Below are 24,981 nucleotides of genomic sequence, written 5' to 3' on the forward strand. Positions count from 1 at the left end.
TGGGGAAAGGATTCCCTATTTAATAAATGGTACTGGGAAAATTGGCTAGCCATAAGTAGAAAGCTGAAACTGGATCCTTTCCTTACTCGTTATATGAATCTGCATTTTTAAAGAAGGCAATCCCCTCTTTCCACCCTAGGTGACTTAGAAGCAGTTGGTTGGAATACCAGCCGTGTAGAAACACTGATGAAGCCCAGTGACCTAATTTTGTAGAAAAAACTGAAGCCCTGTCCTAGTGCCCTTCCTCTGTATGGAGCTAATAAGACTTCACCATGACCCTGTTTATGAGCTTTATACCTGGATTCCTAAAATGAGACATTAGATACTGGGTGTGTATTTCTGGGAAGAGGATCTATTGCTCTCAAAGATTTTTTAGTTGGGTTGAAAATAATACAAAAATATTTGAAAACACATTTTTATCATGAGATACAACAGGTTCTGGCTTTGTCCAAACCAGCAGTCCTCGCAAGTGGGTTCCTGTGGTATAAAATAAGGTGTGATGCTTGGCAAGTATAAAATAGTATGACATTTATATGCTTTGTGGCAGAAGAGAGGCAAATGTCAGAGTGATAGGAAGAAACATTGTAGGCATGGTCCCTTTTATCTTTCTTTGTGGTCATGTAGAGTTACCACTCATAGGATTTTAAGCCTGGTTTTAAAGCACCCATTCCTCATCCTTTTCTGCCATCATGCCCATGTTGGACTAAGTGTCAGGGAAACGCACATAGGTGAAAAACCTTCTGTCCTACCTTCTGATTGCTCATAAACTAGTGGGAAGGCAAATAGGTGACTAGATAGAGACACTTTGAAGTAGTTGAGAGCTGTAACAGAGATCTGAACGTAGGGCATTGTGGTGACAAGTGGGAAAGCAGTCGCATTAATTCTGAGAGACTACTTTTGCAACCAAAGTGATGATTCCTATTTGTACGGAAGTTTTAAAATTATATGTATGTAGTAGATGCTACTGAATTTGTTCTTTATTTACCCATATGTGAGATACAACAAATTAAGTTTGCTTCATTAAGTTAGCCTCAAACAAGCTTTGATGGCAGGTCTCGAAGCGGGAGCCAGAGACAGAGAAAAGTAATTTAGACCTTCAAGGAGCACAGATCTTTGTTTTTTCCTCCACACAAAATTAAATTTCAGAGTAGAGAACATTTGTCTTTCTTTGTCTTCACTTTCATACTTTACACTCCATTCCCAGGAGTGCCTGGGTGCCTTATTGCTTGTCCACCTCCTTGTAGGTAAAAATCTGATCAACTTGCTCACACTAAGACTGAATATTTACTTAGTATACTACTCCTCCTGAAAATATTTACCTTTTGGTAGGTGAAGAGCTGGCATTAACCAAAGATTGAAGCTATAATGATAGAATTTCAGGCGTCCAAAAAGGGGAAATTATTTGGGGGTGGGGATCCTTTTGGGGTTACGCGTATCACACTAAATAAGGCCGTTACCAGCTCCCTGGACAGAATTACCAGGCCTTCTCCACACCCCAACTACACATACAGGGAGCCTTAATCTAATACGGGTTTTGAAGGCACTTCCTAAAGTCTCAGATTGGAGACAGAAGCCCAACTGGCATTCCTCTGGAGCTTCCCTGCCACCCTGGCCACACCTGCCTTCTGGAGGCCCACCCTAAAGAGCCTGGTAGATAGCTGCAGGGCAGAAGCCAAATGAGGCCTAGTAGGAGTTCTCTGGCACTACTCCTCTATGAACAGAGGTTGCCAGCCAAAGAACGTTTTTATCTGACCATGTTTTGGCTACCTCCTAAGCGGCTGCTCTACTGTCATAGCTTCAGAGTTCTTTTTGATTAATAACTCATGAGTGTTTTATAATTCACTTCTTTTTTTTTTTTTTTTTTTTTTTTTTTTTTGAGACGGAGTCTCGCTCTGTCACCCAGGCTGGAGTGCAGTGGCCGGATCTCAGCTCACTGCAAGCTCCGCCTCCCGGGTTCACGCCATTCTCCTGCCTCAGCCTCCCCCGAATAGCTGGGACTACAGGCGCCCGCCACCTCGCCCGGCTAGTTTTTTGTATTTTTTAGTAGAGACGGGGTTTCACCGTGTTAGCCAGGATGGTCTCGATATCCTGACCTCGTGATCTGCCCGTCTCGGCCTCCCAAAGTGCTGGGATTACAGGCTTGAGCCACCGCGCCCGGCCTATAATTCACTTTTAACAGTCCCATTGGCTTCCTGAATTTCCAAGGGCATTTTCAGTTAGCATTCCACATGGAACTTTCTGGAATACATTTGGATAGCACTAATGGAAGTTAATATTTCTGCAAGCTCTATAGCCCAAGATTCAGAATGGGAAGGGAATTTTATCAGTAATTAACCATAATTTTCTCTGAAATAGGAAACATAGTTCTCTTGGTAAACAAATATTACTTTGCAGTTTTCTTCTATAGATCTCATGTGTATAGAATGTGAAACATCTTTCTGTAACTGCAGAAAAGACAGGAACTCACCCATCACAAAATTTAGCCAGATTGCTTTGACCGAGTGCTGCTTGTTTTCTCAACAGGTTGATGAGAAAGTCCGACATTAGGCTGTTTTATCAGGGGAACATAGATGTGTATGTGTGCTTTAAAACAAAAGGATCATGAAACTAGTACAAGCTATTCCCCCTGAATCCCTTAACCTATCCCTGGATCATGTGTAATATTGAGGGACAAAGAATTCATCATCACTGTGGAAGTAGGGAAGTAAGGTCAACTTTTTGTTAGACTGTAAAGCAGATACATTTTTTAATCCTTTAGAGTTTGAGGGTAGATTTCAATCAAAATAATAAGATAAGGAAAATGGGCCACATAGGTGAACAATGTTTGATAATTTGGCAAAATTATATTTTATTGCAATTACAGGGTAAGATCTAGAAAAGAGAGGTAAGTTAGTTTTTATGTACAAAAGCATCCATCTGCAATTAGGGAAGCCATCAGAAAGTGGGATTTGAGTGATATTTTCACACGCTGGCACACTTGGTGCTGCCACATGAATATAGTGTCAGATTGAATATGAATTAGATGACTGATAAAGTTATTTAAGATTTGTCACATTAGGAATTCCAAAGGAATTGTCTGGGATAATCTGTAACTAAGTAGTCCATCACCTTAATGCCTAAACTAAATGGAAACTTTAGTCTTCATATTCTATCGGTTAGATGACTTCAGGTCTTTCACACACTGAGTGTTATGCCCTCTGCGGTAGTCATTTTACCACATGACTAGCATTTGCATGTCTGCAGCTTTCGTTCTCCAGAGCAATCTTAAATCTCTGTACTAGGTGTAAGATTTCATTTTTATGCTTCTGGTTTAAGCTTGGGACATTTTCCTGATGCCATCTCTCTTGAAGGAATCAAATTTGCCTTCTTGAGGCAGAATTATGAATTCAGGAGTGCAAGATGGTCATCTCAAATATACTTTTCCTTATTTGAATAACCTCTCCAGGTTAGAAGTGCCAAAGACTAAAAATGGCAAGAAATGACACTCTTGGCAGGCATGAGAGAATAACTCCCTTGCCTTATGTTCTCTTCCTGGTGGGCAGTGGCACTCACTCTGACTTTATTTTAAAGTGCCTGGAGCCAAAGAGCAGCTGTCAAAAGTTAATGATATGTTACCATAAGAAAGATGGATTCCAAGGTGAAACTAAGTAAATTAACGTGTGGTCTGTGTGCTGGCTGCTGCCAGATCAGCAAACACACATCCCTTCTCTTCAAGGGCAGGGAAACCTTGCCTGCGCTAAAATATTACTCCCTTCTCTCTTCTTTCTTCCTCTAGTGTGAATTTTGAAGGATTCCCATGATAATCTCTCCTTTATCTTGTGAATACCTTATGATTGTCCCTCAGTGACCATTTCCCTAAATTCAGCCCTTTTTCTACTCAGTAGTTGCAGAATTGATTCTCATCTTACTTCCCTGTATGTCTTCCTCAGTGCCAAAGTCTCCTCACAGGAGAGGGCCACTGATCAGATGCCCTTAAAGCCAGATCTAGCATCTTATTTTATGATTTATCAGTGTTTTAAAATTTATCGGTGTTAAATTTACTGTTGACATGAGTGCAAAGATCAGTCCTTTTGCTTTTGTCCCTTTTTTCCCAGCTTTAGAAGGCTATGTCCATTCACAGTCAACACACATAACTGAAGCAGAAGCCCTGTGTGCTTTTTAGGCATATATGTGGTGTAAACATAAATTAAAAGACACTGCCATCAATTATTTGTCCCATTCAGTTTAATGGAGCTTGAGAGTTTCTCTCTCTTTTCAGATTATAATTGTGTGTGTTCAGGTGTGTTAAATAAAATGGAGAGGGAAAGGTAAGTTATAAAATTGTGAAATTTGAGGGGTATTAAAATTCTTAAACTTTTTATCTTGGCAAAGCACTCTCTAGACCATCCATGAGGCAAAAATCCCTTTTCTTCTTAAGACGCTTGTCTCAGGTTTTGAAATCTTAAAATCTCAACTCGTGGTTTTTCAGTTAGTTGGAAATTGCATCTCTATATCAGGACCAACATTTACAACATACTTCATTACAAAGTTAATGATAAATCCATTTCTTGGTTTAAAAAGTATCTTCTAAATAAGAATTTATTGAGTATAGAGGCACTTTCTTTTTGATTATCATTACCTAAAACTTCATAAAATTGCTTACTATTCACTAAGTCTTAGAATTGGTAGTAAAATAGAATATTTGTTTACAACTGAAGGAACAAAAAATAAAAAAGTCACACAACTGTGACATATGAATTATTAAGTAAAAATTATGTGATGAAGCATATTTTCATAGTTAAGGATATCAGAAGTCTGTTTTTATTTTAAGTCCACTAAAGGTCAAAATGAGTAATGTAACAAAATGAGTAAAGTAACTTGACCATGACACTTTTTTTTTCCAGAGAAATATACTAAAAATGATTTGAAACATTGGTCTAGTTTGCTTGTGATCTTTTTCTAATGGCAGCTCTATTAGAATTTAATTACATCACTTAATATCTTTCCTTGAAGACAAGCTTTTGGCTCCCTGGAAACTTGCAAATAAGTTTAATACCTTTCCCTCACAGAGATTTTGGGAGGGTCATAGTGATGGTGGTGGATATTCCCTAAAATATGGAGTGATGAATGTTTTCAGGCTTACTGTTAAATTTGCAAGAGTGAATTTAATATGTTGTGTAACTTTACTCAGTTTTCCCATTGCTTTTAACAGCTTTGCCCTCAGCTTTAGCTTCCAGTTAACACAGCATTGAAGGCATGTTTTTCTTTCCCATATGTTGGGAAGCTTTGCTCATGTGTTCTTTTGTTCTTTTCTGGGTTTTATCCCAGCCTGGGCTGCTTTACCGTGTAAAGAAGTGACCACAGAAGGCATTGCCATCTTTGTAAAAAATTATTATTTTTTTCTAATTTAAAAGCAATTTGTGTTTCCTGCTCCAGTACTCACTGTATAACTGAGGATAAGTTTCTTAACCTCTCTGAGTCTGTTTCTTCATCTGTAAAAATCTGTTAGGGTTGTCGTAAGGATTAAATATGCTAACACATTTAAAGCATTCAGCACAGTGCTGGCACATCTATAGAAATATTGTTTTATTTTATAAAATTTGGAAAACTTTAGAGGGAAAAAATAAGTCACCCCAATGTTTGTTACTCTGAGATAACTAATGATATACATTAATTTAATTCACCCAGTTTTTTCCTCATACATGAGGTATACAAACTACTTTGTAATCTCCTTGTTTTTGAAAGTGTCTCACTCTGTCACTCAGGCTGGAGTGCAGTGGTGCCATCTCAGCTCACTGCAACCTCCACCTCCCGGGGCTCAAGCAGTCCACCCACCTCAGCCTCCTGAGTAGCTAGGACCACAGGTGCGTGCCACCACGCCTGGCTGTTTTTTTGTATTTTTAGTAGAGAGAGGGTCTTGCCATGTTGCCCAAGCTGGTCTTGATCTCCTTGATCTCAAATGATCCGCCTGTCTCAGCCTCCCAAAATGCTGGGATTACAGGGGTGAGCCACTGTGTCCGGCCTTAATCTGCTTTTTATTATGAATATTTTCCTGCATAATTTAGTACTCTTTTATAACACAATTTTTAATTGCTTATTCTGTTGATAGTTTCTTTTGCTGTGTGGAAACTCTGTAGTTTAATTAAGTCCCATTTGTCTATTTTGTTGCTTTTGCCTTTAGGGTCTTCATAATCAATTCTTTGCCTAGGCCAATGTCTGGAAGAATATTTCCTAGGTGTTATTTTTCTTTTTGAGTCAGAGTATCACTCTGTCATCAGGCTGGAGTGCAATGATGTGATCTCTGCTTACTGCAACCTCTGCCTTCTGGGTTCAAGCGATTCTCCTGCTTTAGCCTCCTGAGTAGCTGGGACTAGAGCACGCGCCACTACGCCCAGCTAATTTTTGTATTTTTAGTAGAGACAGGGTTTCACCATGTTGGCCAGGATGGTCTCGATCTCTTGACCTTGTGATCTGCCTGTCTTGGCCTCCCAAAGTGCTGTGATTACAGGTGTGAGCCACCACACCCGGCCTTCTTTCTTAAGTTATTTTTTTAAATTGGTCTTTAAATTCTACCAGAATTATTTCCTAATTATTTTTCCGTGTTCCCCTCCTATCTTAATTTCTCTCCCTAAAGGCTGTTTAGCACTTAACATAACTCATGCATTAAACAAATATATTAATTTATCTCAGGATTCATGCCTATTTTTGCATTACTTTGTAAAATGTGTTTTTCTAGTATTTCATGTGTTTTGTTTGCATATTAAGATTGCAGGTTCCTTTATGGTAAAGGCTTGTTTTCCCAACAGTTCAAGCCTAATATGTATTACTCAGCAGGCAGTCAATAAATTAGAATTGGCCGGCTAACAAGTTTTCTTTTTAAGATAAATTGTGAAACATTTAGCAGCTCTTGAAATATACTTTTGCACCACCCCACCCAAATTATTTAATATGTATTAGTTCTTAAACAATATACCATATAATAGTAAATAGTTTTTTAGCCTAATGACCAGCATCAGCATTCTACCTACATTTCCAGAATTTAGGTTCTTAATCATTTTGCTTCTTTTCATTTATACTTCTTACCCACTGAGTTCTTTTTATAGAGTTTACTGTAACCCTTTAATGTCTTCCAGACTAACGCTGGAATGGGTAATATAAATATATGTCAATTCTATAAGAAGGTACATTCAGCACCTTTTATGCCCTGCCTTGTAAGTTTTTAGTTCATCTTTTTACTCTGGCTGTTGCCGAAGCCACCGTCTTTTCATGTCTAACTGGAGGGAACCTGTGAACTCTTTTGCACTTTCTTCCCTAAGGTTTCTCTTCAGCCATTTAGGACACATCTGGCTAAGCATAAAGCTGAAAGTCCAGGGGTAATTAACATCCTGCAAGGCAACCTTTAACTCAGGTGTACTGCTCTGATGTACATTATACATGATTCCTCAAAGGGTCCCTAGAAGAATCAATCAAGCCCATTGTTAAATGCAGAAATAAAGGCAAGAATGGAGAAGATCAAATGATTATGGAGAGGAAAACATTAAATAAAGCTTCACACAGCTTTAAGTGTGAAACACATAATTTGCCATTTTGTCATGTGAATGATGATTGGGTTTGAGCTGTTTACTTTTCTAAAATAATGGCATGAAAGAAAATTAAAGACCAAGAATAGTTCCATTTGCCAGTAGAAAACCAGACTTTTATTCTCTATCTGAAATTGTGAAAGGAAGATCTGTATGCAAGCAAAGAATTAGGAACTGTCAAAACATCTTCTCCCAAGCTATCTGAAAGTACTTGGTTTTTGCATAGTGTCAAAGTATTGCGCTTCTGTGGTACAAAGCATTGAACCAGATATGGGGGAACACAATAATGTGTAAGATACAGTCCTTATTTCTGCCAGATGGAGGAGCAAAAGTACCTATACCTGTACAAATACGAAATAATTGGAAAGCTGTTGGATGCTCTTAGATGTTCAAGTTAGGTTAGGCAATACTAACAGTATATACATGGCATTTGAGCCAAACTTTGAAAAATGAAGGATTGGCTAAAACCAATAAGAGACCTCAGTATTTGGTTTTCTGTTCCTGTGTTACTTTGCTAAGGATAATAGCCTCCAGCTGCATCCATATGCCTGCAAAGGACATGATCTCATTCTTTTTTATGGCTGCATAGCATTCCATGGTGTATATGTACTACATTTTCTTAATCTAGTTTATCATTGATGGGCATTTAGGTTGACTCCATGTCTTTGCTATTGTGAATAGTGCTGCAATGAGCATATGTGAGCATGTGTTTTTATAATAGAATGATTTCTATTCCTTTGGGTATATACCCAGTAATGGGATTGCTGAGTCGAATGGTATTTCTGTCTTTCAGTCTTTGAGGAATTACCACACTGTCTTCCACAATGACTGAACTAATTTACACTCCCACCAGCAGTGTAAAAGTGTTCCTTTTCCTCCTCAACCTTGCTAGCATCTGTTATTATTTGACTTCTTAATAATAGCCTTTCTTACTGGTGTTAGATGGTATCTCATTGTGGGTTTTTTTTTTTTTTTTGGTTTTTTTTTTTTGGGATGGAGTCTTGCTCTGTACTCCAGGCTGGAATGCAGAGTGCAGTGGCGCGATCTCTGCTCACTGCAAGCTCCACTTCCCAGGTTCATGCCATTCTCCTGCCTCACCCTCCCGAGTAGCTGGGACTACAGGTGCCTGCCACCACGCCCAGCTAATTTTTTGTATTTTTAGTGGAGATGGGGTTTCACCGTGTTAGCCAGAATGGTCTTGATCTCCTGACCTCATGATCCGCCCACCTCGGCCTCCCAAAGTGCTGGGATTACAGGCGTGAGCCACCATGCCCAGCCTCTCATTGTGTTTTAATTTGCATTTCTCTAAAGATCAGTGATGTTGAGCTTTTTTTCATGATTGTTGGCAACATGTATATGTTCTTTTGAAAAGTATCTGTTCATGTCGTTTGTCCACTTTTTTATGGGGTTGTCTTTTTCTTGTAAATTTGTTTAAATTCCGTATAGATGCTGAATATTAGGTCTTTGTCAGGTGCGGAATTTTCAAAAATGTTCTCCCATTCTGTAGGTTGTCTGTTTACTCTGATGATAGTTTCTTTTGCTGTGCAGAAGCTCTTTAGATTAATTAGATCCCATTTGTCAATTTTTGCTTTTTTTGCAATTGCTTTTGGTGTCTTCATAATGAAATCTTTGCCCGTGCCTATGTCCTGAATGGTGTTGCCTAGGTTATCTTCCAGGGTTTTTATAGTTTTGAGTTTTACATTAAAGTCTTTAATCCAGCTTGAGTTAATTTTTGTATATTGTGTAAAGAAGGGGTCCAGTTTCAATCTTCTACATATGGCTAGCCAGTAATCCCGTGGTGTGCTTTCAGTAATACAGAGTACATCAATATTTGTAAAATGTGAATTCTGGAACTATTTCCTGTGCCTCATAGGCATTTCAAGGAGGAAAATTAATGATAGATATTATACTGAGTAACAAGGTAGTGTGAGTTAAAAATAGTTATTGTGCAGTGTGTCTCTTCATTTTCCAGTGTCAGGGAAAAAATGTTATTAAATTCTACAATTAAATGTGTTGCACAAATGTGCTGAGTCCATTTACATTTTATGGAATAATTTCATTTGTTCTGCGCTAGCTGGCTGGCAGAGAAATTGAACAATGTTTGGTGATGTTAAAGTTGTAATTTTGTCAGCAACAGAATTAGGAAATATAAATATAAATCTCGAAATAAAACATGTTGTGTTATCTTTGGCTACTCTAGGGCTAAAATATAACTTTTCATCACCACTTCCCAGTGGACTTTTCCTGGGAAGTCAGTTGTCATTGTTCTGGCAAGTTTCTTTTCATCCATCCTGAATTGTGTTAACATTTTAAGGGAAGGTTATAAGGAAGTATATTTTAGGGTATCTACCCAAAGGAAAAGAAGTTATTATATGAAAAAGACACATGTACGTGCATGTTTATAGCAGCACAATTCACAATTGCAAAATTGTGGAACCAACCTAAATGCCCACCAACCAACAAGTGGATAAAGAAAATATGGTGTATTTACACCATGGTATGCTACTTAGCCATAAAACAGAATGAAATAATGGCATTTATAGCAATTTAGATGGAGTTGGAGACCGTTGTTCTATGAGAAATAACTCAGAAATGGAAAACCATAAATTCTCACTTATAAGTGCGATCTAAGCTATGAGGATGCAAAGGCATAAGAATGATATAATGGACTTTGGGGACATAAGGGGGAGGATGGGAAGGGGATGAGGGATAGAAGACTAAATATTGGGTACAGTGTACACTGCTCCAGTGACGGGTGCACCAAAATCTCAGAAATCACCACTAAAGAACTTATTCATGTAACCAAAATCACCTGTTCCCCAATAACTACTGAAATAAAATTTTTACAAACCAAATACATTTTAAAGACAATTTTAAAAAATTACAATAGTAAGAACCTAGAAACAATACGAAAATGTGGAATGTAGAAAGTATTGTCTGAGCGTGCAGTCCCAGCACTTTGGGAGGCTGAGGCGGATGGATTACCTGAGACCAGGAGCTCAAGACCAGCCTGGCCAACATGGTAAAACCCCGCTCTACTAATAACACATACAAAAAAATTAGCCGGGCATGGTGGCAGGCGCTTGTAATCCTAGCTACTCAGGAGACTGAGGCAGGAGAATCACTTGAACCCAGTAGGCAGAGGTTGCAGTGAGCCAAGATCACTCCATTGCACTCCAACCTGGGAAGCAAGAGTGAAACTCTGTCTCAAAAAAATAAAAATAAAAAAATAAAGTATCTTCCACAATTGGAGTATGTTCTTCCATATCTTCTCCTATGCCTATATGATAATACTAAATATGTGTATCACTTAATTGTGCATATATATATATATATATATGTGTTGTAGGATATACTATACCTGATATTCTGTGACTTTGATTTTTAACCTCAACAATATATCATGGTATTCTTCCTGGTCAGTACATATAGTGCTATCTCGTTTTTTCCAAAGGCTATAGAGGATACTACTCTATAAATGAAAAATATGGAACCTCTGTTGATTAGCATGTATCATATATATATCAGTATGTATGTTTAATGCATACTTATTTTAAATTGCATAATTAATAGCTGTACAGAATTTTAAAAATGATACATTGTAACTTTACATATTTATGAGGTATAGTTTGATGTTTCAATACATGTATATCTTGTATATTGTTCAAATCAAGGTAGTAAACATGTCCCTTACCTCATTCATTTATAATTTACTTATGTTGGGAACATTCAAAAACAGTTATTCTAGCTATTTTGTAACATAAAGCACCTTACTGAGAACCATAGTCACCCACTGTGCAACAGAACACTACGGGGTTTTTTTTTTTTCTGCGTAGACAAGTCTGCCTTACTCTAAGAAAAGATTGCCCCAGAGACCATCTTTTCGTTGTTTTTTTTTTTCAGCAGTTTCTGTTGTTGTTGTTGTGTGTGAAGTTTTATACTGGTTGTGAATATAATTTTGAACAATATATGGAGGACTTCATTGATTGATTTATTAACCTTAGACATTATGTGAGTAAAGCAGGACTGTACTGCAAGGAGATGCTAAACTTTTGATATTTCCAAGAGAGAAGTTTTATAAATTTCAGAATTCCCCTGATCTATGCATGCCTTTCTGTCACTTAATTATGCTCATAAAATTCTGCTTAACTAGCACTGGGATTCTTAACTTGGAGAGAAAAGAGTATGCTACCACTGCAACCTACCAGAAGAATATATCAGAATCTTTGGGAAAATCTTTTCAAAATATGCATATCTTCCTTCCTACCCCCTACCCCCAAGTGGAACGTGCTTACCTGATTGAAAATCACTGCATGTAATTAGTTGTTACTAATTGGAATGTAACTATCTGGGAATGTGTTGTACAGATAGTGTAAAAGCAAAAAACAGACAACAAACTTGTCAAAGTAAGAATTATATATATGTCAGCTTAAGGCATTTAAGTGGTGAAGAGGTTTTTGTTTTTTTTTTCCCGCCGCTCCCCCACCCCCGCGAGGTTAAGGAGCTTTGTCTTAAATCTCATTTTCTGTTTATCCCATTATTTAATTATCGATCCTAGCAGAGGACTCTCCTTTATAAAATTCACTTTACAAGAGTTCTTGTGTAAACATTAATGAGTAGAGACTAATAAAACAAAGTAGGGATGTGGATGCCATAGCGTGGATGGGGTCATTGCTGAGATGAGTGACTGTCTTCTGTATTGTAGACAAGGGCAAGTCAAATTTGTATCCAGCAAAATCACTATCAGGGGCCTTCAGTTCACTATAATAGTTGAAACTCTGAGCACTAATTCTGTGAATATCTAACCAAATCTATCATCTTTTGTACCTTTAAACCTAGTAGAAAACTCTTAGAGGTCTGTGATTCTGTCTATTTGAAGATCACCTTACTGGGTCCAGTGGATACTAAAGTGACGATGACAAGGACATGCTTGTCTGGAGGGTTGGTTTCACAGTGCTTTGAGCTTTCTCTGTAGCACCTGAGGGTAAGTAAAGAGTCTAAGAGGAGAATTTCTAATGGAGTTCTCTCTCTGTCTGTTTTATCTGCAGACTGCAGCTGAATATGTAAAATCTCGACTCCCAGAGGCCCTTAAACAGCATCTTCAGGACTACGAGAAAGACAAAGAAAATAGTGTATTGTCTTACCAGACCATCCTTGAACAGCAGATTTTGTCAATTGACCGAGAAATGCTAGAAAAATTGACCATATCCTATGATGAAGCAGGTATGTTTGTTTTTAAAACACACATTTTTCTTCTCCTTGCAAAAAAATTTCATTATAAACCTTGGTTAAACTTGGTAAAAGGTTAAGGGCAAACTGGATTCAAAGTTATGTAACGTGGACTAATGGTAAGTTTATTCTCTGCAGTTTTAGTCTCAAGATGGTCAGAAGATTCCTAAAAATGGATCTTAAATATCAAATACCTTTAAAATTTTGGTCTTTTTTATTGGGATTTTTTTGGCCTTTTATTAACCGGGTACTCCTAAAGTGTTATTTCAATTTGGATAGCAACTGAAAACTTTTCCATCCGAGAATCCAAGAAATGTTATTCGATTCAAATATTTGAGTTAATTTTAGTTGTTTTCTTTTCTAAAGAGGTGTTTTTTTTTTTTTTTTCTCTCAAACTGTTAAGCTAATCGTTACTTTCTTTTCCTTAGCAACTCAGATACTACCACATCAGAGACGTCATCTCACTGCCTGCCATAGGTTCTTCCTATCCAAGGGAGCTTATTAATGAAGTCATGGACAGACCTCCTTATAACATTATTTCCTCCTTATAACATTATTTTAATCTATTATATGATCTGTCAGCTAAGACCCAATTTTAATTAAATGAATATGGTATTACTTGGAATTATTAAAATCTTTAATAAAATTAAACTTAAGCAGCAGAAATACCCTGATTAAAATTGCTATACCTCTCCACCTCCCCCTCTCAAAAAAATTGAAGGTAAAAGTACAGGAAAAAAGGTTTCTAATGGTCAAATGTTAATGGTATTCTTATATTAATGCCAAGAACTTCTGTTTCTATTTTTACAAGGATTTTTTAGCATGTATCTTATTTTCTTCATCAGAATCTATGCATGCTCAATACTTTCTTACCACTTGATTTCAAGTTCAAATAGCAATCAGAAGAGCAAATTAAACAAAACAAAACATTATACTACATTCACCTAACCATTTAACCAATATTTTTAGTTACTAAGCTGCCCCCGTATATATTCCACCCTCTAACCCCTTCACCTCCCTCTGAAGCAGGATCTGTATTTCCAGTTTTACCCAGGACATCTCTGATTCTCTGATTCTTCTTTGCTTTTTTTCGTTTTCCCGACACATTGGCTTTCTTCTGCCTAGCATTTTCGTTACTTTCAATATTCTTCTCATTGGAATTCTTATTCATCTCTTCTCTCATCCTTAAAGGAATAAAGTAAGGTTTTGATCAGTCCCAACCAAAATAATATTTAAATATTCATAGCATCTTATAGATCATAGAACTCATATGGTCCACCCACTGTGACCATTTTATGGTGAGAAAACAAACTCATAGACTTGCCTGAAATAATGAAGTTACTTAGTTGTAAAACCGGGATGCCAACGTCCTAATTACTAATCAAGCTATGCTTTTACTACACTGATGCAGGTTCTCATGTGCTCAGTAAGCAATTGTTGAATGCATGGCAATATACTAGGCAGTTGAAGGAAAGAGAAAAGCAGTGAAAACATGGAAAGGAATCTGAGATGTAGAAAATAGATCTTGCTTAAAGTCTTGCTGGGGGGCTAAAACATACATGTATGAGCTCTAGAGAAAAATTTCTGAGGAGTTTGGGACTAAATACACCCTGTAATATCTTCAAGTTATTAAAGTTAAGATGAAATGTGGAGTCAAGAAATAGTGGAAATGGCTGAAATTTTCCATGAAATTCTGTAGAGGGGGCATCATTTTAAACTTTGAAGGACAAATGGTGGGCAAGTATTTGTGAAGAGAAGGGAGATGCATTGTAGTGGATGAAGGGGCACAAGGAGACATCAAGGTAAGCATGGACATTAGCTGCAATCACCCACCACTCAAGTTTTTCCTACTTCAGGAATAATTTTCCACTCTCCTGCACTGTTGTTGAGCAGCAACTGATCCTCAGACGTACACTTGCACATAGCTTTTAGGGGCTAATAGTTTGGCATAGAATTAATCTGTGAATAAGCCCTGTAGCACAAAACGGTGGAAATAAACACAAGATTGAGAGTTAGAAGATCTAAGGTCTAGGCCTTCCCCCAGGTTAATACTGGTGTGATCTTCAGCAAATTAACCTCCTCTTAGAACCTATGTTTTTTCATCTGTAAAATTGGGCTAATATAATCTCACAGGGCTATTATAATAATAAAATATTATCATGTTTGGGGAAGTCCTTAGAGATCATATTGCAAATGCTAATTAATGCCACTAGTGATGAATGAGAACAGATTTGGACCTTGTCTATCCCTTAAACCAGTGTAAAGTACACCTGACCCTTGCACAAGATGGGGGTTAGGGATGCCAACTCTCCATGCGGTCAAAAATTAGCATAAAACTTTTTATTCCCCAAAAATCTTAACTACTAATAGCATACTGTTGACTAGAAGCCTTACTGATTATATAAACCGTCAATTAACACATATTTTGTATGTTATATGTATTTATACCATATTATTATGACTAATTAAGCTAGAGAAAAAAATTTATGAAAATCATAAAAAAAGAAAATATATTTACTATTTATTAAATGGAAGTGGACCATCATAAAGATCTTCATCCTCACTGTCTTTACTTTGAGTAGGCTGAACAGACTGCTGAAGAGGAGAGGAGGAGCTGGTCTTGCTGTCTCAGGGGTGTCAGAGACAGAAGAAAATGCACATATAAATGGGCCCATGCAGTTAAACCTATGTTGTTCAAGGGTCAGCCGTATTCTAACTTAGTCTTTTCTAGGCATGTAGTGTTTGGGAAGGCACAGGGGAAGTTTTTAAAGTGATCTTCAGAAGCTTTGAAAAATCTAGCAACATCTATTTGATAAAACACCCACTCTGAGCTCAGTTTGCCTTTGGTCATCTCTGCATGAGGTGATGCAGGGCAGTGGATGTGGGAGGGTAGGCTATGTGTACACATGAGTGAATGAGTGTCACTGTGTGTTGCAAAACCAAAAGTCACTACCTCCAACTCCGTAACCCATATGTTAATGATTTCAGTCAAAGAAAGAGGATAAAATAAGAAAAAATATTACTATTTAGCAGAAAAATATAATAATACAAAAGAATTAGGATAGAAAATTGGTAGTAGTAGGCCGGGTGTGGTGGCTCATGCCTGTAATCCTAGCATTTTGGGAGGCCGAGGTGGGTGGATCATGAGGTCAGGAGATCGAGACCATCCTGGCTAACACGGTGAAACCCCATCTCTACTAAAAATACAAAAAATTAGCCAGGCGTGGTGGCGGGTGCCTGTAGTCCCAGCTACTTGGGAGGCTGAGGCGGGAGAATGGCATGAACCCGGGAGGCGGAGCTTGCAGTGAGCCAAGATTGTGCCAGTGCACTCCAGCCTGGGTGACAGAGCGAGACTCCATCTCAAAAAAAAAAAAAAGAAAATTGCTAGTAGTATCCAATATGTGCAGATATTACCATCCTACAGAGAAGCTTCCTGACTTAGGATGGTTTAATTTAGTAGTTTTTGACTTTATGATGGTGCAAAAGTGATGCACATTCAGTAAAATCTGTACTTCACGTACACCCATTCTGTTTTTCATTTTCAATATAGTATTCACTAAATTACATGAGATTCAACACTTTATTCACTTTATTATAAAATAGACTTCGTGTTAAATGACTTTGTCCAACTACAGGCTAATGTAAGTGTTCTGAGCATATTTAAGTTAGTCTAAACTAAGCTATGATGTTCAGTAGGTTAGGTATATTAAATGAATTTTCACCTTAGGATATTTTCAATTTACAATGGGTTTATCAGGACATAATCTCATTCTAAGTCAAGGAGCATCTGTACTAAGACACTCATTTGCTTCAACTGTTTAGCTTCTTTCTATGCTATCTTAGTTTTGACTTCTTCACGTTCTTGATTCAGCTCTCCCAGTTTTAGGAGGTAGTTAATTATTAGTTAGAAGATATCTTGGTCTCTAGAAAGGTTAATTTGTCTTTAATACTGATTCACTGATAAATTAGCCTGAGTGACTTAATGACAATTGCTGCTATTTGTAGTGTCTAAACTTCTATTAATAAAAAACCAACTAATAAAAAAACACTTAGACATTTTTCTAAAATCATTGGCTCAGAATTTTTTCACCCTCTCCTTTTTTTCTTTCTCTTTCTCTTCCCATTTAATACATATATACTTTAATGCTTTGCCCATCCACAAAATTCAGCTATCTAGCAACCTGGAATTCAGCAAAGAAATGGGAAGTGAGCAAAAACCATGTGTGTACAACCCTACCGTGTCACAGAACTGTGGACAAGTCCATACAACAGAGGCTTTCAATTCTCACCTGAATCTATATATTTTTATTTTATATAGTTCTGAAGGTTATATTTTCTAATGTGATATTTTCTTTTATGAAATTCTTTTTCTGACTTAAAGTGTTATACTTTAATTGCAGAAATGAACAGAAATACATAGAACAGTATAATCCGAGAATAATTGTCAGTAATCTTACTATTGTAAACACTTTGGTATATTTTCCTCACTCTAAGCATTTTTAAAATGTAGTTGGTATCTGGTAGTTTTATTGTAATGTTACATCCTGCTTTTTGCATTTAACATTATTACATAAGCACTTCCTCATTTCATTAAAGCCTCTTCATGTGAAGATAATTTTAGTGACTATATCATATTCTATTTGAAAGTATCACTCACTAAATATTCTCTTATGTTGGACATTTTCATTTTTGTTTTGCTCTTATGAATAATGCTGCAAGAAATATGGGATTCATTTGTCTGCATTTTATATTACTCTAGAGGATAGACTTCAGAAAACATAAGAGTTTAGAACTGAAACGAGAAGGTGGGGAAGGGGATGATACTTTGAGCAGCAACACTGAAAACATAAGTAATGAGAGCAAAGAGTAAATCCATAAAAAGCGCTTAGATTCCTGACATTGTACTACACTCAAAGTCATATTAGCATTCACAGACTGTATTACAGAGTTCACATTGTTGATCTTCACACTGGTGACCTTGATTCTCAGAGAAAAGTTTCAATAATGTTTTTTATATTCTGTATATAAAAGCAGAAATTATGTAAACCAGTGTATTAATCCTGTCAGCCTGTGATATGGTTTGCCTGTGTCCCCACCCAAATCTCATCTTGAATTGTAGCTCCCATAATCCCCATGTGTCATGGGAGGGACCAGGTGGGAGGTAATTGACTCATGGGGGTGGGTTTTTCCTGTGCTGTTTTTGTGGTAGTGAATAAATTGCACAAGATCTGATGGTTTTATAAAGGAGTGTTCCCCTGCATGTGCTCTTCTTGTATGCCACCATGTAAGACATGCCTTTGCTCCTCTTTCACCTTCTACTATGATTGTGAGGCCTCCTCAGCCGTGTGGAACTGTGAATCCATTAAACCTCTTTTTCTTTATAATTACCCAGTCTTGGGTATTTCTTCACAGCAGTATGAAAATGGACTAATACAACCTGCTATAACAAAATACCATAGACTGGGTGGCTGATAAACTACAGAACTTTATTTCTCACAGTTCTGTAGGCTGTGAAGTCCAAGGTCAAGGCACCAGCATATATGGTGTCTATAAGGGCCTGGTTCCTCACAGATGGCTATCTTTTCACTGTAACCTTACATGGCAGAAGGGGTGAGAGATTTACCTGGGACCGCTTTTATAAGGGTATTAATTTCATTCATGAGGGGTTCACCCCCATGATCTAATCACCATCCAAAGCCCCCACCTCATAATACCATCACCTTGAGGATTAGTTTTCAACATACGAATTTTGGGAGGACACAAACATTTAGACCCCCTTTCTAACATTAGTTTAGAAAGTTTTTCATTCAAATGGTTTATATTTTGACGATTTTAAGAACTAATATGTTTTGTGGTATAGTTGAAAGAAAACTTGGAACCAAAAGATCCAGATTCTATTTCTAGTCTAGCTCTACTGCCAACCATATATGTGACCTTGAGCAAGTCACAAACCTTCCTAAAGCCCATTTTCCTGTAAACTGATGGCATGAACAGGGCCTCATAGATGTCTTCTAGTTCTAAAACTATGCTTCTGGTTTTATGACAATGGAACACTCAACTAGCTATAATTTCTGCAAGGCTTCCTGTAGCTATGGCTTTTCTGCTTTTTCTATTGGTTTTCTTCTTTCTCCTTACACGGCCACATAATTTGTACCTAATTTCTGACCAAAAGAAGACCATCACTCAGCTTTCATCACATCTGCTCTTGAATATTCCCAGGCATACTTCTATTGATGGGATGGGGAGTGAAACCATATGCATCAAGCAAAAGTGGATTTTGGAAGAAGAGATTCTAAGCTATCATTCATGGATCCTCATTAAGATAGTTTAGACCTTTTATTGTATTAGCATGTATTAACACTAAGCAAAATTCAGAGTAACAAGTAAGGTGTGGTTTATATTCGATCTATTAATGTTTTTATTTAATTGAAGTACAAGTTTGTGCACACTTCAACAGATTGGGTTTAACACAGAGAAGTTTTCAAGGAAAGCAGTGGCATAATTTGAGATGAAGAGATCAAAATAGAGTTTTACACTGTCTCAGGAAGCATCATCAACCTAAATATTTATTATGTGTCATAGTGGGCAAAAGTCAAAGGGTAGAAACACCAAAAGAGGGAATCTTTCCTCATATTGTTTATTTTTATGCTGGAGTATTATTTATGTTTATGTAACTAATCTCAAATTCTGTTTTTAATTATTTTTGAGTTTGGGCATGAATAAATATTCCCTACATATTCCTTTGTTAAGGATTAACTAGTGTGGTTTGTAATGTTAAGGATAAACAGTGTTTGAGGGAATTATGAGGAATTTATTTGAGAGCAATATTTTCTGTCACAGGGTCAAGAACCCTAAGCCATGGGAACAGAAGTCTAGAAGCAGGAGTGAAGAGCTGCATATTTTTCCCTTTGGGAAAAGCTGAGTACACCTGCAATGGGTAGAATGCTCAATCGTAGCATCTTGTTGCAGCCCTCAAGAGAGTTGCCTAAGTTGCTGCTTAGATCTTCTCAGAGTTCTTAGACCAGCAAGAGCTTTCTGTTCTTACTGTTTAGCTACAAACCCATACAGCCTTCCAATGAGCACATGCTTCTGCAATGTGGAAAATGCACTTACACGTAGAAAGTGAACCAGATGGTGCACATGAGGGAAGAAGAGAGCTCAGCTGGCTCTTCCTTGTGTTCCTTGGGGTATCAGAGTTGGGAGCCTGCATATTCATTTATAAGTGTCAGGCAGTCACATACAGCTTTCCCAGAGAAGGTGAGAAAGGAGGAGGAGCATTAATTTCTCAGCTTTTGCTTTGTGATTCCCTGATGTTGCCCTACCTGCAGGTGAAAGCTACCTGTGGTGCAGACACACCAAGCACTGTAATTTTGGGGAAAATAGCTTTTTAAAAGGGTGGGGGAATGTGCTTTAAGCAACTTAGGAAGTAGCTGGAGGGTTACCTCCTATTGAGCTTATTTTATTCTTCTCAAAATAGATGGTACCTGAAAGTTACATCTACATTTTAATTGGGACATTAGTGTCATAGTAATCAGTAATCTCAAAAGAAAAGCCATTTATTGTCATGGGGAAAAAAAATTGAACTTACATCCAGCAACCAAACCCAGGAAAGAGGGTGTGAATTATTTAGGGACTTTTCAGGTTTTCTAAGAACATAAAAAATCTAGTAAAAGGCATTTGCAGGAAGTTCTTCACTCCAACAAATAGAGTGAATTTCTCAGTATATTTCTCAAACAGCTCCTAAGGGAAGAAGTGACACTGAGGTTTCATTACTTTATATCTTCAATCAGGACCCCATTTCTTAGCTCAAAAGATATCCTCTCCAGGGACTTTTTGACAAGAATTGGAGACTTTGGAAGGAAGACAAAAACAGAGACCCAAAAGAAACTTATAAAGGGAAGTTCAATATTGACTGTGCAGCCTCTGATACCAACTTCTTAGTTTCCGTAAAAAGATTTAATCTATTTTATTTTTCCATTATAAAAGTAAATAAATATGCTTTAGAACATTTTTTAAATATGGAAAAAGGAAGAGAAGAAGATAACTTTTAATTCTACCACCTGAACATAACCAACATCTTTGGTGTATATATTTCTTGCCATTTTTCTCTGCTGAGTTTTAATTATTTATGCCAAATTTTATATCTTTTTATTTAACACTTTTAATCATATTTTATGCTGTTATAAACTACTCATAAAGGTCACTTGTAATAACTGCAGTATTCTATTGAGTGGATATACCACAGTTATCATTCTCATAACCTTTTAATATTTTTAATATGGTTCCTTTCTTGTATCCATGTTTCAGTTCTCTTTACCACATAGAATTCCAGAATTTGGTGGTTTGTTATCTGTGAAAAAAATGAGAATGGTAGTATGATTAACAAAAACAAGACTTTTGTAATGCAGACAATTACTAGCCATGTATAATAACAGTGGGAAGAGGGGAGTAAAATAGGTATTCAAAATCCACTTATAAACTGAGAACTTCTTTCTGGCTGATAATATTAAAATTTTTTTTGAGGCTACGTAGGTGACTAATTTACCAATCTTTTTAACGAAGCTGATTTTTTTTTTTTTTTTGAGATAGAGCCTCACTTTGTTGCCCAGGCTGGAGTGCAGTGAAGCAATCTTGGCTCACTACAACCTCCACCTCCTGGGTTCAAGTGATTCTCGTGCCTCAGCCTCTCAAATAGCTGGGACTACAGGCATGTGCAACCATGCCCAGATAATTTTTTTATTTTTTTAGTTTTTTAGTAGAGATGGAGTTTCACCATGTTTGCCAGGTTGGTCTCAAACTCCTGACCTCAAGTGATTCACCTATCTTAGCCTCCCAAAGTGCTGGGATTACAGGTGTGTGCTATTGCACCTGGCCTCACCAAGCTGATTTTAATTTCAGTTATAATTCTTACATTTTCCATTTAGACTGTGGATTTTAAAAGCCGAATTATCTTTTGGTGATGGGGAGCAGTAACTAAACAAAGTGACTTTGACATCTGCAAAATAGAAAACTGTTGGCCCCGGTCGTTTGAAAGTACCCAAACATGTAATTTACAAGCCCCAGGCTAGGTTTTTGTCTGTGGTGGGACGTTGCATCTCTCTGCATGGTTTCTTCAACTGTAAAATAAGGGTATTGAATTAGATATTTTCTTAAATCTCTTGCAGTCTTAACAATGTATGATTTTTGTCTTCAGTTTACTTAATAGTTATTGGTTCATTCATTTATTCACTCTGTAAACATTGACTGAATGAGCATCTATGAGCCAGACGCAGTGCCCACCACCAGAAATGCTCAGATGACCACATGGCCCTTTACTCCAGATGCACAGTGTATGCATTTGTGTTTGTGCTCATGTAGGAGGGCAGGGAGATAGCCAGTAAAAACAGATAACCAGAGTGTAGCGGAATTGGTGTTTTAGGGGACAGTATATGTGCAGAGGAGGAAGAAATTAGGTTTGGAATTGGTAAAGAGTTCTTAAATCAGAAAATGATGAGAGAACCCATAAATCTTGTGAACTGTTTATCTTGAACTTTACTGTCAGTTGTGTTTTTAAAGGCAGGCTTTGAATAATGCTTTGTTTTCTTCTTTGCTTCTGTAACTGTGGTTATATGTTAGTGCCTTATACAGACCAATTCTTGCCTTCTGCCATAGCAACACCTACCACATTCTTCTTTTTTATTGAGACAGGGTCTCACCCTGTTGCCCAGGCTGGAGTGTCGTGGCATGATCTTAGCTCTCTGCAACCTTGAACTCCTGGGCTCAAAGGACTCTCCAGCCTCAGCCTCCAGAGTAGCTGGGACTACAGGTTTACACCGCCATGGCTGGCTAATTGTTTTTTGTAAAATTTTTCTGTAGAGACGGGTTCTTCCTGTGTTGTCCAGGCTAGTCTCAAACTCCTGGCCTCAAGCAATCCTCCCACCTTGTCCTGTTAAAGTGCTGGAATTACAGGAATGAACCACCACTCCCAGACTCACCACCACATTCTAACTGCTGCTCTCCAACTGATACTAAAATTAGTTTAGTTTATATTAATATGCTGTCAGCATTGCCTGTTTGCTTATGATTCCTCCAATTTAGAAAAAATGATAATTCAGAATTAATCTTGTAAAAGTGGTGTGATAGGAAGGTATTTTAAAAAATCACATTCCCCAACTTCATCTTACCTTTCTAATAGAACACCTCATATCCACTCTGAAAATACATTGGCCGGGCACGGTGGCTCAAGCCTGTAATCCTAGCACTTTGGGAGGCCGAGGCGGGTGGATCACGAGGTCAGGAGATCGAGACCATCCTGGCTAACATGGTGAAACCCCGTCTCTACTAAAAATACAAAAAACTAGCCAGGCGTAGTGGCGGGCGCATGTACTCCCAGCTACTCGGAGGCTGAGGCGGGAGAATGGCGTGAACCCGGGAGGCAGAGCTTGCAGTGAGCCGAGATTGCGCCACTGCACTCCAGCCTGGGCGACTCAGCGAGACTCTGTCACAGAAAAAAAAAAAGAAAATACATTGATCTAAATTTTATGGTGGGCAAAATTTTAAAGAACTTTGCTGAGAATACCAGAAACCACAAAGGAACACTGATAGAATCAGGAAGTGCCACCTCTAGTGATTGAAACATTTGAACTGGAGCTGTATTTATCTTTCTAATCAAGTTGTCCTTGTTTGCCACAAGGGAAGTAGTGTTACTTCCTGTCTCTGAAGTAGTATTTGATTACAAGGACTAAAGGAAATGTGTACACTTCAAAGAAAATAATTGGACCAGGTGGTCATACTTTAGAGTACACGAGCTATGCAGAGACAGGATGCCAATGCCATTGGTATCTCTTCCTGTCTGTACTATCGGGATTTTGTAAACAAGATTTTATAGACCTTGTTGGAATGTTTTTAATAAATTTTAATGAGATGCACATTAATGGTAAGACCTTCAGTTTATAGAGAAAAATAAAATAGTGTTTAAAGTGCCAGGATTTCTAATGTATTATGATGGTCCATTTGTAGTAGTGAGAGGTAGGTAAATGCATCCTTGGTTGACTCTCAGACTCTGAAGATATGTGATCATAGACAGCTGGGCTGCTGTTTAATGTCATTTTGCAAATGTTATGTTCAGTCTTTGGGATCTACTAGACACTCCAAAATTTCATCTGGTAAATTGCCTCCTGAAAGGCACTGTTTTTTAAAGTCACCTTCTAGTGCCCAGAGGAATTATCTTTGTGTTTCTTTAGTTGATAAGTTTGTCTCAAGGCTGTGTGGCTTAGGCCATTTCTGATGAAGCTGGGTTGATAAGGAGTTTCTTTAGTATATGCACTGGAGTAGCTCCTGGATGTGCTCTGGTAGTTCTTTAATCAATCCTAGGGAACTCTAAATCGACTGTAGAGAAATTGCTAGGACATACACTATTCATTCAACACAAACATTTACTATGTGCCAGGTTCTGGCTAGGTGCTGAGAGTCTAAGAAATGGGTAAAGACAGATGAGTTAGAAGTCTGCTCCGTTTGAATTTATTGCTAATCTTTGACTTCTGTCTCTATGAATGTATTTTCTAGAATTTGTTTCAAAATGATACCTGAACTTAGCTGACTTATTCCTTACCTGAGTCACTCTGATTTCCATTCTCCTATCTTAGTCCACCTCATTCAAGTAAGGAAGTAACACAAATTATATTTTTATTTTTATATCCCTCTTCTTCCCTAAAAGTTTGATTTGCCATTCTTATAATAATAATGTTACAATAAAAATAGATCAAAGCCATAATTAAGGATGAAAGCAAATGTACTATCCATAAAGAATACTAAAGGATAATAATATACTTTAATTAAGCATCTAATTTCTCCTAAGCTTTCTGATAGCCAGAGGAAAAAGAGAAACCTAATGAGTTATAAGGTTCTCACTGTTTTAATAGATAAAATAAAAGTTTACAACAACAACAACAACAAAAGAAAGAGAGAGAGAGAGAGAAAGAAAGAGAGAGAGAAAGAAAGAAAGAAAGAGAAAGAAACTGAAAATACATTATTCATGTTTTTTCAAAGCTCTTGTATTGGACAGGAAAATGCATCTGAATACTCTCTATATTGGACATACTCTATATTGGAATACTCTCTGTATTGAACATGTATAATATAGAGTGTATTCACATGCATTTACAGAAAAATATTGCATATAGCAGAAGATGAAAGAAAAGAGGATGTTTTGTTT

At 37.4% G+C, this 24,981-nt stretch overlaps 1 protein-coding gene across 1 annotated transcript in view; it reads left to right on the forward strand.

Annotated features, from left to right (window-relative positions):
- PPM1L (protein phosphatase, Mg2+/Mn2+ dependent, 1L) overlaps window positions 1–24,981 on the forward strand; it is a 313,864-nt gene that overhangs the window by 206,171 nt on the left and 82,712 nt on the right. Inside the window, exon 2 of the mRNA XM_011959075.1 lies at window positions 12,608–12,782. Coding sequence (XP_011814465.1) covers window positions 12,608–12,782 — 175 coding nt within the window. The remainder of the gene's footprint in view (window positions 1–12,607; window positions 12,783–24,981) is intronic.

The sequence above is a fragment of the Colobus angolensis genome, unplaced genomic scaffold (assembly GCF_000951035.1).
Source record: "Colobus angolensis palliatus isolate OR3802 unplaced genomic scaffold, Cang.pa_1.0 Scaffold48, whole genome shotgun sequence".
In the NCBI taxonomy this organism is placed as follows: domain Eukaryota; kingdom Metazoa; phylum Chordata; class Mammalia; order Primates; family Cercopithecidae; genus Colobus; species Colobus angolensis.